Consider the following 18,015-nt stretch of genomic DNA (forward strand, 5'->3'; position numbering starts at 1 on the left):
GGAAGACCGTAGTCCGCAGCGGCCCCGCGCGGCCGGGGCCGACACCGCAAGTCCGCGGCGACTTTGAGCAAGAGGCTGGAGAAAACACAACCGGTCGGGGCCGCCGCGCTGGCTTCTGCAGGCTGCGGACTCCGCCCAGACGCGCTCTCATTGGCGGCTTCCGCGGGCATGCGCATTTATGTATAAAGAACTCTTCTAGAAGGAGGAACGCTGATTTAGAAAGAGCCCGGATAGCTCAGTCGGTAGAGCATCAGACTTTTAATCTGAGGGTCCAGGGTTCAAGTCCCTGTTCGGGCGTCTTCGTTTTTTTGCCCCTTTAAACTCAGCGGTGTTTGGGAAAGTACTTACCTTAAGCTACTTCAAGCAAAGTGATGAGAAAGTACAATAAAAAGTAATGTTTTTTCAGAAGAAAATCGTCTTAGTTCATTTCTGAAGTTGTAAGGAATGACAGGGGGGGTAAGGATTTTTAAACATCACGATCTTGGTTTATCAATGTTTTTGCTATAAACTGACAAATTTTATTGCATACCTTTAAAGGCACAGTTACATCTACATGCCGACTGACCAAATCAAACTAACACCTATCAACTCAAAAATGTATTTGTGGAGAGCATTTGAAATTTACTCTCAGCAACTTTGAAACATATAATCCATAATTCTTACGTGTAGTCGCTATGATGTGTAATAAACATTAAAAGTTATTTCTTCGGTCCACTTGAAGCTTTGTACCCTTTGACAATCATCCACACAGCCATCCGGCTCTCCAGCCTCGAGTAGCCATATTCCACGCTCCGCTTCTGTGTGTCTCATTGCTTTAAATTCCACGAATAAATGAGATCATGTAATATTTGTCTTTCTGTGCCTGCCGTCATTTAGAATAAAAAGATGCTTTAGAGCAGTATTGTGCAAACTGTGTAAGCGAATGCAAACTTTGTAGTAGCTACATCAAGAAGAGTAAAAAACAATTCAGAGAAGTTAATTTTAATAATGTATTTTACCTAACCAAATATCCCAAAATCTTAACTTTCGATCGATATTTTTAAACTATTAATGAAATTTTGTTCTTTTCGTATAGCCTTCAATCTTAGCAGCTGACAGTAATTCAAATTTCAGGGGCTTGGGAGTGGTGTCTACTATATTGAGCACTGTAATTGTTTTAGTTTGGCTAAGTGACAAGGTTGGAGTAACAGACAAAAATAGAATGTCAAGTATTATATAAAGTTTTTCAAAAGCGTGCACGTTGTGGGTTCCATGGTGTAATGGTTAGCACTCTGGACTCTGAATCCAGCGATCCGAGTTCAAATCTCGGTGGAACCTTTGTTTTTCAGGCCATCCATTATAGTAAGATGTATTATTTGTTGCTGTGTGCATATGCTCTCCTTCACCAGCAAAGATTTCAAATCTCAAACCAAAAGCGAACTAGGACACTATTCTTCTTTAACAGTAGAGGTAGTTGTAATCGCTGTAACACTTTGAAGAGAAAATACAGGAAATCATTTCTATGTATTGGAAACTGTACTAATTGTGAGATAATCACAAATGTTATGTTTGAACTTGTTGAAATGGAGATCAGTCACAAAGAGTACTTTCGCAATTTCCTTCACATCTTGGTTGAGGGTACAGATGCAGACCCTATAGTCTTCGGTCTGGAAAACCAAGCAGCAGAACATCGACAGTAAAATTGCTCCTAGGGTCCTCGTAAAACTAAAACTGTAGGAGTAAAAGCTCCCACTTGGCAGCGGTGGGATTCGAACCCACGCCTCCGAAGAGACTGGAGCCTAAATCCAGCGCCTTAGACCGCTCGGCCACGCTACCTGCACGAAAGCAAGGGGTCCCCGTTTTCCTCCTAAGAGAGTAGAAGGCAGAAGCTAAGTTAAAGAATATTGAATCGACTTCTTTTTCCAAGTTCTTCAAATCTGGACTATGGGAAATCATCGACACCCTGGACCACGTGGCAAGAAAAGATGAGCCGGAGAAAACAGACACAACGAAATTTACAACACCACAAGTTTATTTACTGGGGTCACATCTGAGAGCGCAGTGGTCTGCTGAGCTGGAAACGCTCCCCAAACGGGCAGCCAGAACTGTGCACTCTCCCTGGCTCGTCTGCTCTCCCTCCCTGTTTCCGGCACCCTACGCTCCCTCACTCCCACCTGGCTCACGTGCTATGCGCGGGTAATCTCTCATCACCCGCCCAGTCCCAACTGGCCTCGGAAAGCCTAAACTCGCGCTCCTGGCACGCCCCGCCCAATTTTCACGTACACACACTCGCCTACGCTGCCCCTTCACCATGCTACTACCCGTAAGCTGAGAGACTGCGCCACCCGCCAGGTGGCTCTGTGGCGCAATGGATAGCGCATTGGACTTCTAGTGACGAAAGAGCGATTCAAAGGTTGTGGGTTCGAATCCCACCAGAGTCGGTTTTAGCTCGTTAATACTTTTTTTCTTTCTTACCTGGTTTTTCTTAAAAGCCTATGCCTTTTCCCCTGACCTATCTCTGGGCTTCCCGTTTGGTTCAAGTCCTAAGCTTAGTCTCCGCTCTGCTCTCTTTACTTACCTGTCTGCCCCAGGACTTGGGCCATGGAGAGCAGAACTGGGGGTAGGAGACAGAAGGGAAGGGAACATGGGCATGGACGCCGAGATAAAGGCAGGCCCCTGGCTCCGGGACACACGGGGATTTAATAACCATTTTATTCCATGCACTAGGGACTTGGGAAAGGACTGGGACTGAGCTGGAACAGAGGGTACAATCCTAGACGCAGGGTGGAGGAGGTCAGGGAAAAGGGACAGGGATCGGGGAATATATATTTATATAGATACTCTAATATAGACCACATCTCACCCACGCGCCGAGTCCCCGCGCCCCGCTGCCCTCCCCAACACCTCTGCCGTGCGCCCGGATCCCCCTGCTGCCCTCGGGCTGGAGTCTCTACCCCACTCCCAGCCCCCGCTCCCGCCCCCATCTCCCCAGAGCTCAGGGCCAAGGTCTCCAGAAAGCGGGTGGCGGGAGCGGCGGGGCCTTGGGCGCCCCGTCTTGTCTGTAAGGCGGCGGCGGCGGTGGCAGCAGTCCGGTGAGGGGCGCCAGCGCGCCAGAATCCCAGGCGCTAGGGGAGCAGAGGGATGGGGACCAAGCGCAGCGCGGACTAGGGGGACCCTGATGCGCTGGGGGGCGCTGGTGCAGCGCAGGGCCGAGGGCGGGTGCGGCGGGGTCCAGCGGTGCACGCGACATCGGAGGCCTCGGATCTACGGGCTCTGGCCGGGGAGGTTTGGGGCGCAGGTAGCCGTGCAGCGCGGAGAAGAGCTGGGCGCGGGCGGCCGGGCTGGCGTCGTGCGCAAAGGCCGCCAAGCGGAGCAGACATTCGCGGAAGCCGGACAAGTAGCAGCTGGCGAGCGCCTCGGCGTCCTGGGCCGGGGATCGGGGGACCCCTGGAGCCGCGGCGGCGGAGGCGGCCAGCGGGAAGACAGGCGGGCAGGGCGGGGACCCGGCAGGGCGAGGGACGGGGCGGGGCGCAGAGGTACCGGGGCGCACGAGCGCACGGGGGGATGGACAGAGAGACAGCGAGGGAGACACAGACAGACACAGACACGCGCGGGCGTTATTAACCTCGCCTGGGAGCTCAGCCTGCCGCTCCCCGAGCCCCCCGTCCCCAGCCGGGCCCCCAGGGTCCTCCCTCCCGCCGCTGCCCCACCCCCGCTCTGTACCCGGGGGCTCCACCCGGCTTCGCTCCCTCAAGTAGCCCACGGCGAACTCCAGGATCTCCGCCTTCTCCAACTTCGGGTTCCGGAGGTTCTGCAGGCGGGAGGGGAGGGCGCAGACAGAAAGGGGTGGGGAGAGAGGGGGAAGTGGCAGGGGGAAGAAGGGAGGGGCGGATGCGGGAGCGGGGGTGCCCCCAGAACGCGCGGCTGCACGTGGAGTGAGATGACCAAGAGTGGCCCTGGCCCACCCTGAGGCGGAACTGTCCAGGCCGAGGGCATGGAACCAGCACCCACAGTGTGAGGCGGGGGCACAGACGGCAGCCCAGGGGGTGGAAACCACCGGCCGGACTCGAGCTGGCTGATCTGGGGTGTACGGGAGCGGAAGGGACATCAGAGAGGGCGGGACGGCTGACCCCACCTGGGAGTGCAATTCACAGAACCAGACGGAAAACTCCCAGCCCCGGCGATCTGAGAGCGGAGGGGACCTGGAACGGGATCCGAGGCCCGGGCTCGGGGCAGGGAGAGCTCGGGGCCAGGGCTGCCCCTCCAGCCTAGGTCCACCCTACCGGCCGCCCCGGGACGGGGAATCGGATCCCTGGGGTCCGCACCCAGCGGGGGACTGACCTGGTCCCGGGTGCGCTCCAGCAGCAGCAGCCGAAGCTCCTCCAGGCTGCGGTTGATGCGGTCCCGGCGCCGCTTCTCCACCAGCGGCTTCAGCATCTGCGGCCAGCAGGGAGGGGAGAGCGGGCCGACCGGGCCGAGACTCAGCGCCGCCGCGCCGGCGTCCGGATCCCGCCGCTGGGAGAGCTTCTTCCACTGTCCCAGGACCCCGATCGCCTAGTCGGGCCCTCCCGTCCTTCTCCAGCCCCTTCCCGGCCCTGAATCCGGTTCTGAAGCTCGCCCCTCTCCTGGGTCTGCTGCGTTCTCCTGTCTCAGCCTCGTCCTCCCTCCTCCCCAGCCTGTGCCTCTCCTCTTTTCTCTCTACCTCTCCGTCTTATGCAGTCTCTGTCTCAGGGGAGAACTCTGGGGACCCTCTCTGTGCCCAGGCAAGTGGGCTGCACAGGGCGGGTCTCAGAGCGGGTGGCCCTGAGTGCAGAGAGGGAGACACCTAGCGCGTCCGCTTCCCCTCCTCTCCCTCAAGCCGGGCCAGGCCGCCCCCTTCTCCACTGCTTTTCCTGAAATCTTCCTCTGGGACTGTGGACCCACCCCCAAGACCTTCTGCAAAGACCACTTTGGGTCAGCTCTGGTTCAGAGCCCCAGTGGACTCGGGCCCATTCATTCTCTCTTCTCAATTCTTTTCTCTCTCTCTCTCTCTCTCTCTCTCTCTCTCTCTCTCTCTCTCTCTCTCTCTCCTCTTCTCGGTCTTCTCCTCTCTTCCCTCTCCCTCCACCCCTTCCTTGGCTCCCTCTCGCTTGTTTTACTGAAATCCTGGCCCTCTCTTCCCCACTGCCCCTCCCGCAAGGTCCTGCTCCGACCCTGTCCCTTTCTTCATCAAACTTCGTGGTTTCCCCTGCAGCCCGTGGCCCCTTGGATCTTCCCCACCCCGGGCACCTCTCCCCTTTCATCCCTATCTTCGCTCTTGATCCACGGTGTCGGGGCCCAAGTCCCCAGGCCGGACCGAGGGCCTCTGCTCCCTTCCCTCCCGCCTCTCACCTTGGGGCCGTCCCTATTCTCTGCTCTATCCCGGGTGACCATTGCTCCTCCGGACCCTGGAGCCGGCCGGGTGGTGCACGCCTTGGTCCTTATATCCCGCCGCGAGGGGGTAGGAGGGATGGCCACGCCCCGCCCCCTTCGGCAGGCACCTCGGTCCAGCCGGGCCGGGACCCCTGCACCATGCTCCCGGAAAGGCCAGGAGCGAGGGGGGAGGGGACGGAGAGGAGCAGGCCCGGGAGGGTGGGAAATAAGGGTCGAATAGGCACCGGCTGGTTTAAGGACCATAAGGCTGTATAATGAGGCGGGACACATCAAAACGGAGAGGCTATTGCGGGGAGATGGAGTTTCAGTGTTTGGGGACAGAGCCCAAAGGTGAAATTCAGGGAGCTCTCCTAGAGTTGCAGCTTTCTGGGAGATTCACTGTCTCCCCCCACCCCACCCCCACACACACAAGAACACGAAAATAAAATTAGCAATCCTCAGCCTTCAGGCTAAATACTGTAAATTGTCTCCCTAATACCCCTCCTGGTCAATATGGGGAATAACCATGCAACCCAAGGGAATAACTGAGCCCAGATTCAACTGGAGCTCTCTGCCTGGCGCTGGGAGAGGCGCGCGGTTCAATTTTGCTCGCCGGCTGTGCGCCCAGAGCACTGATGTAGGGCTGAATAGTTCAAACTGAAAACTGCGGGAGAAGTCTACTCATCCCTGCAGATCTAGTGGGAAAGGCCACGTGGCATCAGGCTATTATAAAAGCAAACGGGTGGGTGTTCTGGAAAAAAGATTTCCTTGAAAATGACTGGACTAAAAAGAAAAGAAAATGACTGGACTAAGAGAGGACAAGGGACGCTTGAAGAAGAATTAAATCTTTAAGGTCTGAGTAGGAGTAGAAAGATCTTTCTATTTACAAGTATGTAGCTCAAGACGACTCAGGAACGCAGCCAATAGGAAACCTCATCCATGGGTGCCCGCGTTGCTAGCATGGGGAGGCCCTTCCTAACTGAAGGCGAGCAGGGAGCAGGCAGTTTTCCTAAAGGGACAAGAGAGGGATACAAACGGGGGAACACGCACCTCAAACCAACAGCATGACCCTCTCCGGAAAGACGCCTGAACACTTGGAGACCTCGGGATGAAGTGCCTGGGAAAATAAATCAGAGATTCAGTGGGTCAGAGAGTGCCACGGGCAAACACAGGGAGAGACAGGGTGGCAAACCCAGGCAGAAGACAGTTGCCAAGAGGCGACTGGGGTTTCCTCCAGCCCTTCCCGTGCCCCTCCACAACTCGGTTTTTTACGCAGCAGAAAACAAAACAAACCTGCCTCGCCAAAGCCCGAACCTGGAGGGCCCCAGAACTTGAGGAGGGGGTCCCCATTTGGGAACAGGGCCCCCAGCACATCCCACCTCCCTACCTCCGCCAAATGGGAGGGCAGATGTGTGGCCTCCGCAGCCCCCGCCGCCCCCCTCCTTGGGAACCTGGGCTCGAGTTGAGTTTTTCTCACCTGCACGAGAGGCTCGGGGGCCTGAGCTGTTCGCACCCGGGTGTGGGGCCGCCCCTTGCCATATGGAGTGGGTTTATGACCGGGTGGCCGGATCCAGGCGGGAGGAAGAATGACCTGGAGTCCCACCCACGTGAACGGCAGCAGCCACCCCTTCGTCGAGTTTACAGCCTCTGCCGCCAGCCCAGCGTCGATGACCTCAGCTTCCTACAAAAGGGAAAGTAGGGAAAGTCGAAGCATCTCTGCATTGGTGGTTCAGTGGTAGAATTCTCGCCTGCCACGCGGGAGGCCCGGGTTCGATTCCCGGCCAATGCAGCTGAGAAAGTTACTTTTCGTGCTCTTTTTCAAGGAAGAAAACATTCTTTTGATGTTTTTGATGTGGCTTATCTGCTTAGACATTTCTATCTGGTGTTAAGCGTGGCCCTTTGACGCTTGGAAAGCCGGAAGCTCCTGACCTACACGCCGATCTCTGGGTGCTCACATGCCCCTCCTCTGGGTGGGAGGGTCCTGCAGCCCCCACGCCCGGCCCTCCCCTGATCCGCACCTCCACAGGCGTGACCCTGAGAAAGGACGCAGCCCCAGGATCCCCACCCCGGGGGTCCCCAGCCCTCGGCGGCGGGGAGGGCGTTGTCCCCGCCCCCGCGCTCTGAACGCCTGGCTCCTCTCGCCACCCCTGTCGCTGTCCCTCTCGTCTTCAGTTCTGTCCTCCCAGGCCTGGGCCTCGTCCGTCCCGCCGTTTTCCTGTCCTCTGAAGGCTGGCGGGTGACTCCCGGCGCACAGGCTCCCCCGGTAGGGGTCTCTGTGCTGCGTCTTTAGGGTCCCTGCAGCCTCCGCTCCGGCCGTGCCCGCCGGGCCCTCGCGAACCTCCCGTCCCGCCCCCATGCCTCTGCCTCGCCTCTCCGGTGTCCCCGTAACCCCGACTCCGCTCCCACGCTCCAGCCCGGCCCCGGGCAGCTCGCGCTCTCGCACCTCCCGGTTCCCGGCACCTCCCCGCCCCGCCCCTTCCCGGCCGCTTTGATCGCGCACGCGTCGCGCCGGCGGGAGGCCGGGAGGGCGCGCGGCCCCCTGCCGAGGCCACTTGTGCGTCCCACACCCCGCCACCCGCCTCCGCCCCCTTCCGGCGCGTCCCGCCCCTCTCCGCGCCCCTCCTCCCGGCGTGCCTGCAGCTGCGGCCCGGGTCCCGGAGCGCCCAGGCTGGGTCCCAGCCTCAGGGTACCCTGGCCTCGCTGTCTGTTCCTGATTTCTGTTTCCTGCTGCTTTCAGCCTGTTTGATCTGGACCAGAGTCCGGATCTCTGTCAGGATCGTGTCAGTGACAGACCGTGCTCTCAGCCTTGACAGAGTCCCAGAAGGATCTGTGAAGCAATCCGAGCATCAGTGGGTGCAGCTGCTGTATTTATTCACTAAGTGGATGTTTACACTCGGTCATCTTGTCCCCTGAGTACTGTTAGGCATAGAAGCCACGTTTGGGCTGGGCGCTCCTGAAGCTGCAGTACACTGGGAAGATGGAAAATAACCAAGAAAACAGAAAATATTACAGGATAGTGGCTAAGGGTCACAAGGCTGGAGCTCCACTCTGGTGAACCATTACAGGCCATCCCTTCCCTAGCAATGACTTAGTAGAGTGTAGCATAGGACTGTTGTAGTCCTGGTGGTCAGAGACAGCCTCTAAAAAGAGATGATAATAGGACCTTGTGTTGTGCGCTTTGAGTCCCAGTAAAAGAGCAGCTTCAAAGGCCGTGAGATAGGAGAAGGCTTTGCTGGTGAGAGCTAGTGAAAGAGCACCAAGGAACCCGGGCTGCAGAATTTGGAAGAAGTGGAGACAAGGCAGGAGAGGCAAGGCCTGTCACCCAGGGCCACAGAGCCTCCTAAGGCGCTTGGGTTTTGGTCTACGTGCAACAGGAAGCCAGAAGAGAATCTTCTCCAGGAAAGCTGTTCTCTGGCTTCTGTCTCAAAGACCACTTTGAAGGACTGTTTGAGCCCAAGAGTTCAAGGCCATGGTGAGATCCCCTCTGGCATCACCCAAAAATAAAAAATAAGTAACTTTGGAGTCCTGCCTTGGTGCATTGTTCTTAGGAGAGCCTTGGTGTTTCCCACAGCTGCAGACCCGCATCTGCTGTGCCCCCTCTCTGTAAGAGAGGGGTTTCCCCTGCTTCCTTGCTGCTTCCAGCCGGTGTCTACACACTCTCACCGGAAGTCCTGGGTATTCCCATCAGCATCAGAGGTGCTTTGAGTCATCCCTGAGAAAGCCGCAAAATCCTCATTTGGAAAGGTAGAGAAACTTCCTAGGCTACAGGTAGAGGCTTTCTAAGCAGGCTGAGAGCCTATCTCAGACGTGAACCAAGAATTTCCAGTGCACAGGTCAAATTACCACGAAGATAATGAAATCCAGAAACTCTTCCTTACACAAACCCTGGGAAAGGTCCCACAGGGTGTTCACAAGGCTAGGGCCTTCTGTGAATTTCTCAAACATTAGCTCTTTCAAGCATGAGTGTCCTCTTTCTAGTCTTCCAGCCTTCTCTCCATTCTGCTCTCAGCCTGGTGTTGGACTTAGGGTCTGGTTACAAAGAAGGTGAGTTGGAGAGACATTGGATCCGCAGTTTCTTGGGATATAGTGCTATGATTGCAGTCATTTTTACATATCCTTACCTTAACCTAGCCACCTGGTGTAGGAGTAGCTTCCAGAAGACAACTGTCATTTTCCCAAGTTGTGAGGGTACAGAGCAAGATGGCATGTGTCATATGACAGAGTCCAGTGACTCTTGGCACTGTGGTTACCTAGGTGCAGAGGAACAGTAAGATTTGAATATACAGAGCCAACAGCTACTCTGTGGAGAGTATTATAAAGGTTTGTACGCAGTTATTACACGCAAGTTATTTTTCTGCACTTGGTGGAATTTGACATTTTGTTTCCATTGAGACAGGATCTCACTGAATCTCTAAGCAACCCAGTTTGAGCTTGAACTTGTGATCCTTCTGCCTCAGCCTCCCGGAGTGGTGCTGGAATGACGGTGTGCATCAGCAACCAAGCCTGGTGTTATTTGTCAGTTTTTAAATTTGTAAATTGTGGTCTCGTTTCACTGTAAATGACACTTCTTTTGGAGACAGGGTCTCACTCTGCAGTTCAGGTTGGCCTCGAGCTCACTTTGTAACCCAGGCTGGCCTCAAATTCACAATAATCCTCCTGCCTCAGCCTCCCAAGTGCTGGGATTACAGGCATGAGCAACTATGCCGGACTGTTTTGTTTTGTATTTTTTAAAGTTACAGAATCTTCAGGCCCTTAAAAACCTAGAGCTTGGCTCAGGTGAGGCCAATTGGACAGATTTTCTGCAGGCCATTGCTCTGGTGCAGGTGTGGCCTGTGCAAGGCTCCTACCCCTGTCACCAGTCTGTCTGTGTCTGAGGTTGGCAGTAGCATTCTCCCTGCACTTCGCAGACCTCTCTGCGTCAGTGAGAGTCCGTGCCTGTGAGCACACAGCACACGGGCTGTGACTATGTATACAGTAGCCTAACAGGCTGTGTCCAGGCTGCTGTGCCTCCAGCCTCTGGTTGCCTGCCCTCTCAATGGTGGACCAGGACATGGGGCAGCAGGAGCAGGCTGCTGCCCAGCCACGAGAGCCTTCAGAGAGGCAGAGCTGGAGGAACACAGTCTCGGCTTCCCCTGTCCCACTGACTTCTCTCCAGACCTGCGTGCCAAGGATGGTTCCCCCTTCAGTTCTTCAAAGGGAAGGCTGGCTTCCTGGGACCCCTTGGGAGGAGAGCTCCTGAAGAGTTGAGTCTTTGGGGCTGGGGATCAGAGACCAGGAAGCAGGAGGACCAGGCTCCCCGGCGGTGGGAAGAAGCCTGACAGATCTCTAGGCACAAAGCCAGCTCCCAGGTCCGGCCTCCCTCTGCTCCTTGACTATGGAAACGCAAGAAAGAAAGAAACAGACCTGGGCAGAAGAGAAGAAGCAGCAAAAATCCTTCAGAAGCTGTGAGCCCTCCAGATACAAAAGACCCAGAGCCTTGACATGCCTCCTCCTCCTCCTCCCCCTCCTCCTCCTCCTCCTCCTTCTTCTTTTGAAATACAACAAAACAAGACAGAGCAAAGCCAATGGAGACAATGTGGTGAACTTGGTATAGAACTTCACAGCAGGGTACCGGGATAACAGTAATAAGTACCACAGTATATCTGGTTATCTTCACAATAGTTGTCCATTCAATCAAGTATAGCAAAATCAAACCAAAGACAGAACATTATAGAACTTATCAAAACAGAATGTTGAGTAGGGCAACACAATTAATCATAATGAAACAAAACAGTGAAAACAACATTTGCCTTCAAACAGAAGATGAAAGAAAATTCCCCATATTTGCTATATTGCATACGGCCATCCTCCCCAGAGATGCTCAGACCTCTGTCCCCCATTGCTAATGGGGTGTGGTGGGGTTGGGATGTTTGATTTCCAACCTGCGCACCCGTAGGCTCACAGGAGAGGTGACTGGGTCCCCTCCTGGCTTGCACCAGAAGGAGGTGCTTACCAAGAGGGCCAGCGAATTGCTTCTTTGTGCAGCTGCCTGGATTCCACCATGGCTGTGGCCCCTGACTTAGTGTCTTCATAGAAAAGAGGAATCACAGGAACAGCAGGTCAGAGAGGGAAGGACGCAGCTTCCAGCCGGGGAGCACCTAGGACTGGCGGCCACCACCCAGAGCCCCGAGGCAGCACGGGAGGATTTCCAGAGTCTCAGAGAGAGCAAACCCCATCTCCTTCCTTAACTGCAGATTTTTAACCTACAGGACTGTGAGCAAAGACCTTACATTGCTCAGGCTCGGGTTGGGGTACTGAATATCTGGTCTGTGATTATGGCAGCCCGAGAATACTAACTAATACAGGTGCCTTCTGAAGGGAGGCTCAGATGAGGTGACAGAGGCCACCAGATAAGGGTTTAAGGCTGCAGGCGTCCCCGTCCCCGGGAGGACAGGCCAGCGGCTAGTAAGTTTGGTGGAGGAAAGCCAAGCAGAAGAGGAAGTACAAAGTGGGAACTGTCACCTGGGACTGAGTGTCAGATCCTGGAAGGGATCTCCTAGAACAGGTGGATGTCAAGAGGGGAGGAGGCAGACGGGGACAAGCACGCCATGCAGAAGAACCCCAACCAAAGGCCTGGAGGTGGCGGGGAACCTGGCTGGTGAAGAGGAGGAGTCAGCTGGGCAGGCTGGGGGCCGTGGCCAGCGCAGGAGCAGCAGGAGGTGACGTGGGAAACCCTCCTGGGCTGTCCTGAGGATTTAGTCTCCAGTGAGGTGCAAAGTCATGAGCCTCTCTCTCTCCCTCTTTTTTTGGAAATGTTAATGTCATTTCAAACTTCTAGAAAAGTGGACTAATACAAAGAACCCGGTGTACTCTTTCCTCAGGTCCACTGAGTGTATTTATTTGATTTCCAGTTTCTTGACCACTAGTATAGGGATGCAGAATATTTATCGTCTAAACCGTCTGGAGGTAAAATTGAAATAGAGGGCCCTTTTGTACCTCCGCTTGCTTTCTCAGGTCAGGCTTGGTGGCGCACACCAGAGGCCAGCCTGGGCTACACACCCAGCGCGAGCCCAGCCTGACTATGCAGCGAGAAGCTGTCTCCAAGGAAGAAAAAAGAAAAACAGAGTTAGTTTCCCTGATACATCGTCAAGCTGAGGCTTAAGATGTGGAGATCACGCATTTTTGGCAGGCTCCTCAGCACAAAAGTGTTTTCTCAGTACACAGAAGATACAACTGACTCATTCCAAAGCTCAGGTATTAGCCTCATCCCCAGGCTTACAATGGTGTTCGTAAATATTTACCAACTCCAGACCCAGAAATTCCACCTAGTAATTTTCCCAAAATAGAGAGAAACCAGCGTGTGTACCCCCCCAAAAAGGGAGGGGTGTTCACCAGGTTTTTATGTAATGTGTGTGTATAAAGTGCTAGGGATTGACCCCAGTCTACAATCTAGGGCCCTATTTATTTACTTATTTATTCATTTATTGCTATTATTTTTTGACAAGGTCTTGCTAACTTGCTAAGTTTCCCAGGCCAAGTTCCAATCTGGAGTCCTCCTGCCTCAGCCTACCTGAGTGCTGGGATGACAGACGTGGGCTCCCATAACCTGCTAACAATCAATGAGTAATTGATGCAAAGACACTTTGAGATTTTTTGCTACTCATGCTTCATCAAAAGTTCACTCTCTAGATTGGTGTCCCTGATTGCTGATTTCTAACTCTGATTTCTGATTTCTAACTCTGCCACTGCTTCTCTAGTAATGAGCTGGCAGTTTATTGTAAGAAGGAAATTTCTGGCTGGAGATTTAGCTCAGTGGTACAAACGCCAACCTGGCAAGTGTAAAGCGATGCCTAGTACCAAAAAAAAGAAGAAGAAGAAGAAGGAAATGTCCTTCCTAAATATTTATTTATTTATTTATTTTTTCTTTTTCCTTTTTATGGGTACTGGGGATTGAACTCACGACTGCCTGCTTGCAAAGCAGGCGCTTATGCCGCTGAGCTAAATCCCCAGCCCCTCTAAATATTTATTTATTACTTTCTATTGGGAAAAGCTTTGGATTCTTATTTTATTCAGCAATGGAGGAGTAAGACAGTCTTATGCAGTTCAGGTTAGAACTGAACTCACAGGGCTTTTCCTGCGTGCATCAGCTTCCGGTGCTGTGGATAACAAGTCACACCTGGTGTATTTTTTTCTTTTAATCGGTACCAGGGATTGAACTCTAGACCATGCACTTGCAAAGCAGGTACTTATGCCGCTGAGCTAAATCCCCAGCCCACACCTGGTTTACCCAGTGAATTATAATCCATCACAATCACCCTTCATTTTAGTGCTCAGATTGTTCCAGATTTAGCCAATGGGAGCCTTTTTTGGCGGTAGCCCCTGGCTGCTGGTTTGTTGGTTTGTTTTGTTTTGTTTTTGTTTCCAAAGACTCTGCTCTTTGAGCACTTCTTTTTTCTTTGAGCACTTCTTTACATCCTGGTGCGACAAAATATTCCAAACTAATGTGACAGTTCCCTAGTCCCTGTCCTGGATTCCGCTTTTTCTCCAAGGAGCCCTGGCTCGTTTTAGGAAAAAGTGAAGAAAAAGAGTTTTGTCTTTTTTGAGAGAATTGCACTACGCAGTTCAGGCTGGCTTTGAACTCACGTTGTAGCCCAGGCTGGCCTCAAACTTGCAGCGATCCTTCTGCCTCAGCCTCCTGGTGCTGGGATTGCAGGCGTGCACCACAATGCCCACCTGCGTGTCGTATTTGGTAGCCAGCGTCTGGACTTTTGGTATACTGACTGCTTCTGATTTGCACTTGCTTCTAGGCTCGCTCCGTGGACAGAGTTAGGAAATGCACGTATAAGTGTATGTGTGTGTGTGTGTGGTGTACATTTATTTTTATATCTACACAGATTAAAACCATGAGTTTATATTGACACAGCTATTGGAAAATTTTGAACAGAGGAATGCCAGAATCTGATTTTTTATAAAGGAGGAGAGGTTTACCTTAGTTCATGTGATTTACGTTTTAATGCCCAGTGTATTAATACATACCTTGTATTCCCATCACTCAAGAGGCTGAGGCAGGAGAATCACCACAGCTCAAGGATAGCCTAGGCTGCAGAGTGAGTTTAAGGCCAACCTTGAGTTATAGACCTTGTCTCAAAAGCAAAATAAAAAGAGTAACCTGGAGCCATCTGATGAGGACCCCTCCTGGAAATCCAGGAGCTATTTTTACTATTTCCAATAAAAACACTCCTAAGTTTTAAAAAATGTAGACCATTCGGCCAGGAAGGAGAATGGTAGCCAGGGTTGGGTGTGGCGGCACAGGAGGCTGAGGCAGAAGGCTTGTCAATGTGAGGCCAGCCTGGATCACACTAGACCCTGTCTAAAACTAATAATAAAATTTTTAAAAGGAAATTGAGACAAAAAGGTTGCAAATTCAAGCCCAGCGGGGTAATTCAGCAATTCAGTGAGATGTGGTCTCAAAAGGGCTGAGGACGTAGCTCCATGCCAAGGGGACAGGTTCAAAAGGGCGGGGGAGAGGGTGGAAGCTAGGGAATAATTTAGGAAATATTGCAGCAATTTAGGGCCACAGGGATTTAGACAGGGTGTAAGGGTGAGGGTGGTCACAAGTAACCAAATTTTTTATGTATTTTTAAACAGAATCGCTGACTTGATTCAATGTTGGCAGGAAAACAGAAGAACTGAAGATGATTCTAACATTTCCATTCTGGAGAGTTGAAGCAATGAATGGCTTTTCCACTGAATGAGATGGATTGCTGTGTAATCCAGGCCAACCCTGAGCTCAGGTTGGCTGCCTTGAACTGGTGACCTCCTGTCTCAGTCCCCTGAGAGCTGGGCCCACAGCTCCTCTCTTGGGTTTGGAGAGAGTATTTCTAAGAGAAGACAGGCATTCATGTCAACCACTATTACCTAAGGTCCATTGGTAGCCTTCTTTTGGTAGCAGGGGTCCAACTCACAACCTCCCACTTAGGAAGCAGGTGTTTGAGCCACTAAGCCAAATCCCTAGGCTTGGTGTGTGGTCATCTTAACAGGGACAGCTTTTGTGGCCTACGGGGATGCGCCGTGTGTAAAATAATTTGAGCCTACTGAAGAAGGGAGCAGGGGCTTACATTAATAGAAAGGGGGGTGATGGTAGGTTGGGGTTTTTTGTTTTTGTATATTTGTTTGGTTTTTGGGTTTTTTGAGGCAGAGTCTCGCTATGTGGCTAGGCGCATCTCCTGCCTCAGCCTCTGAATGCTGGGATTGTATGTGATGTGCCACTTCGCCCAGGACTAGGTAGTTTCTTAATCTGTTCTCTCTTGTGATGACTCAGTACCAAAGACAGGATAATTTATAAGGAATAAAAATTTGTTCAGCTCATGATCTGAGACCGGGATGTCCCAGAGAGTGTGCGGTTGGCGTCTGCCTGGCATTCAGACGGGGTCTTTTTGTCATGCAGCAACATATGGTAGTTGGTGCCAGGGGAGGTGAGTGGTATCAGGTGAGGAGACAGCACAAGCAGGCTTGTGGGAATCACGTCCTCTCCTCCAAACCTGCTGTGACCGGGGCCTCGCTCCCATGACCCCACCTAACCCCAATTATTTCCCTGTGGCTCCACTTCCAATCAAGATCTGAGTTTTGGGGGACATGTTTAAGCCACAGTGAACCACTCTTGTGGTCTTGTTTGTCCTTTATATTTGTTTGGCTCTGGTTTTTTGAGTTTTGTGTCTCGCTCTGTAGTGCAGAGATCACAGGTGTGAGCTGCCACTCCCGACTGGCTCTTGCTTGCTGTGACTGGGAGAAATCACCGTGTGTGGGCTGCTGATGGGAATAATCCAGCAGGGGAAGATGTCACCAGTTAGAAAAATAGAACACTGGGTGCCTGGCATGGGTCTGAGAAAGAAGTGAAGGTCGTAAATGTCAGAGCTCAAGCGTCTACAAGATGTGATTTTGTCACTTTTAAAACATAAGGAGAGGCACGAAAAATTTTATGAGAGGCTGAAAAACTTAATTATAAAGATAAGAAACTGCACACGGGTCCCACAATAAGGAAACAAGACAAGCAGAGATCCCTCATTCTAGTGTAAAGCCAGCTGCTGGGACCCCGTGTCTAACCACTTAGCCAGACACCCTTACATTTACCACCCCAGCCAGAGGTAACTTCCATCCCACCCCCAGGCCCACGTCCAGTCCCCCTGGGATGGTAGCTCAGACTTTGCCACCTGCGTATCACTGCCAGGCCCCAGCACAGGAGCTGCCAGGACAGTGGGGCGCTCTTCGGTCTCCTGCCTCTTCCATTTAACCCTTAGTCCGGCAACCTTCTGAGATAACTGACCGACCGATGGGGGCTGCACCGGCTGGTGGACGCACCCCTCCTCCACTGTATCTGCTGGAAGCTTCCGTTCCAGGGAGAGAGGGGGGACATTCGTTATTAAGACAGCGGAGTAGCCACTCAGCTGATTGCTTGTTCAGTGATCTTGCAGTGACCAAGATCCTGCCCCAGGAACTGGCTAAAGCTGCCTGCTGTGAAATTTAGGGTTAGTCAGTGTCTCGGCATGCTATTTATTACACTGTAAACCATCTATGTTTTATGAAATTTGGTTTTTCAGCTCTTTTACAAAAATTACTAGGATGGATGTGGCTTGTTCTATATGTTAATCTCATTGTAGTGACATTTTTAGTTTTTGTCTTTTTCAGATAGGGTTTCACGATGTATTTCAGGCTGATCTTGAACTCACTGTTTAGCCCAGGCTGGCCTCAAATTTACAGCAGTCATCCTGCCTCAGCCTTCCGAATGCTGGGATTCCAGGGGTGCACCACCACCCTGCTGTAGTGAGATTTTTTACATTTTATCTATTCCTAAATAACAGCCACATTCCGAATAATGAGGTGTCTTTCATAGTCTCTGCTTGGTATTTTTCTCAGGCTTTTAGATACTATGTTTCATATTCTTTTTTATTTTAGTATTTAGGATAAGAATCATTTCAAGTGGGGTACAGTGGGGCCCACCTGTAATCCCAGCACCTGGGAATGTGAAGCAGAGGATCTCTGTGAGTCCGAGGCCAGCCTGAACGACTCTAGGGAGATATTCTGTCTTAAAAAAAAGTCATTTCAATTCTAACAGAATTTTTAATATTTGTATATCGGGGGTTGGGGATTTAGCTCAGCAGCATAAATGCCTGCCTAGCAAGTGTGAGGTTGTGAGTTTGATCCCTGGTACTGGAAAAAAGAAAAAAAAAATTATTAAAAAAATACTTCTGTACCTTTTAGCACATACCATGTTATTTAAAACCTTAATGATTTATTGCTACCACTTTGCTACTCTGTCATTTAATATGCTTTTAATTTTTTGTTACAGCTACTCTTTATGTAATTTTGTTTCTGCCATGGTTATTATAATTCAAACAGTATTTATACTTATTTTATTACAATATATTCCAAATATTAGAAATTCTGTACATGGTCAATATATTTGTACTGTGATTAATGACTGTCTTAAATTTTTCTCTAATGCTAGTGATAACACTGCAATCAACAGCAGCATACATTTGGTCCTGATGTTATATAACATAGAGATACCTCGTGAAATTTTGATGAAAGAAGGCTCCCACTAGACACGAACCCATAACACTAACATTCTGCTCTATTAGAGTGTCTCGAATGCTTTCATCTTGCAAC

At 51.8% G+C, this 18,015-nt stretch overlaps 1 protein-coding gene and 5 non-coding genes across 7 annotated transcripts; 4 read left to right on the top strand and 2 right to left on the bottom strand.

The window, feature by feature from the left end:
- Window positions 1-224: 224 nt before the first annotated feature.
- Trnak-uuu (transfer RNA lysine (anticodon UUU)) lies at window positions 225-297 on the top strand. Its single transcript has one exon. It is a non-coding gene; the product is annotated as a tRNA-Lys (tRNA).
- A 948-nt stretch (window positions 298-1,245) lies between these two features.
- Window positions 1,246-1,317, top strand: Trnaq-cug (transfer RNA glutamine (anticodon CUG)). The gene has a single exon. It is a non-coding gene; the product is annotated as a tRNA-Gln (tRNA).
- Window positions 1,318-1,733: 416 nt separating this feature from the next.
- Window positions 1,734-1,815, bottom strand: Trnal-uag (transfer RNA leucine (anticodon UAG)). The gene has a single exon. It is a non-coding gene; the product is annotated as a tRNA-Leu (tRNA).
- Window positions 1,816-1,993: 178 nt separating this feature from the next.
- On the bottom strand, window positions 1,994-7,923 carry Hes7 (hes family bHLH transcription factor 7). Of its 2 annotated transcripts, XM_063241819.1 has the most exons (6): window positions 7,814-7,923; window positions 6,848-7,051; window positions 6,421-6,487; window positions 4,321-4,416; window positions 3,703-3,790; window positions 1,994-3,426 (listed from the first exon to the last, which is right to left on the bottom strand). In XM_063241819.1, exons 2-6 carry the CDS (start codon window positions 6,907-6,909, stop codon window positions 2,975-2,977), a joined length of 765 nt encoding a protein of 254 aa, XP_063097889.1. In that variant the 5' UTR covers window positions 6,910-7,051; window positions 7,814-7,923; the 3' UTR covers window positions 1,994-2,974. The 2 variants fall into 2 exon arrangements, with proteins under 2 accessions (XP_063097889.1, XP_013004188.2); XM_013148734.2 differs by lacking the exon at window positions 7,814-7,923 and having other exon boundaries at window positions 6,848-7,757.
- Window positions 2,334-2,420, top strand: Trnar-ucu (transfer RNA arginine (anticodon UCU)). The gene is given in 2 exon segments: window positions 2,334-2,370; window positions 2,385-2,420. It is a non-coding gene; the product is annotated as a tRNA-Arg (tRNA).
- Window positions 7,089-7,159, top strand: Trnag-gcc (transfer RNA glycine (anticodon GCC)). The gene has a single exon. It is a non-coding gene; the product is annotated as a tRNA-Gly (tRNA).
- Window positions 7,924-18,015: the final 10,092 nt, after the last annotated feature.

Source organism: Cavia porcellus, unplaced genomic scaffold (assembly GCF_034190915.1).
Source record: "Cavia porcellus strain 051 isolate PalLab524CR breed Dunkin Hartley unplaced genomic scaffold, mCavPor4.1 scaffold_32, whole genome shotgun sequence".
NCBI classification, from domain to species: Eukaryota; Metazoa; Chordata; class Mammalia; order Rodentia; family Caviidae; genus Cavia; species Cavia porcellus.

Bases quoted from the DNA above. Each gene is read 5' to 3' on its own strand.
- Hes7 (XM_063241819.1), bottom strand. From the start codon at position 6,909: ATGGCAAGGGGCGGCCCCACACCCGGGTGCGAACAGCTCAGGCCCCCG. The intron at 6,488-6,847 runs GTGAGAAAAACT...TTATTTTCCCAG, and splicing joins CCCCCGAGCCTCTCGTGCAG to GCACTTCATCCCGAGGTCTC. The intron at 4,417-6,420 runs GTGCGTGTTCCC...TGCTGGCCGCAG, and splicing joins GGTCATGCTGTTGGTTTGAG to ATGCTGAAGCCGCTGGTGGA.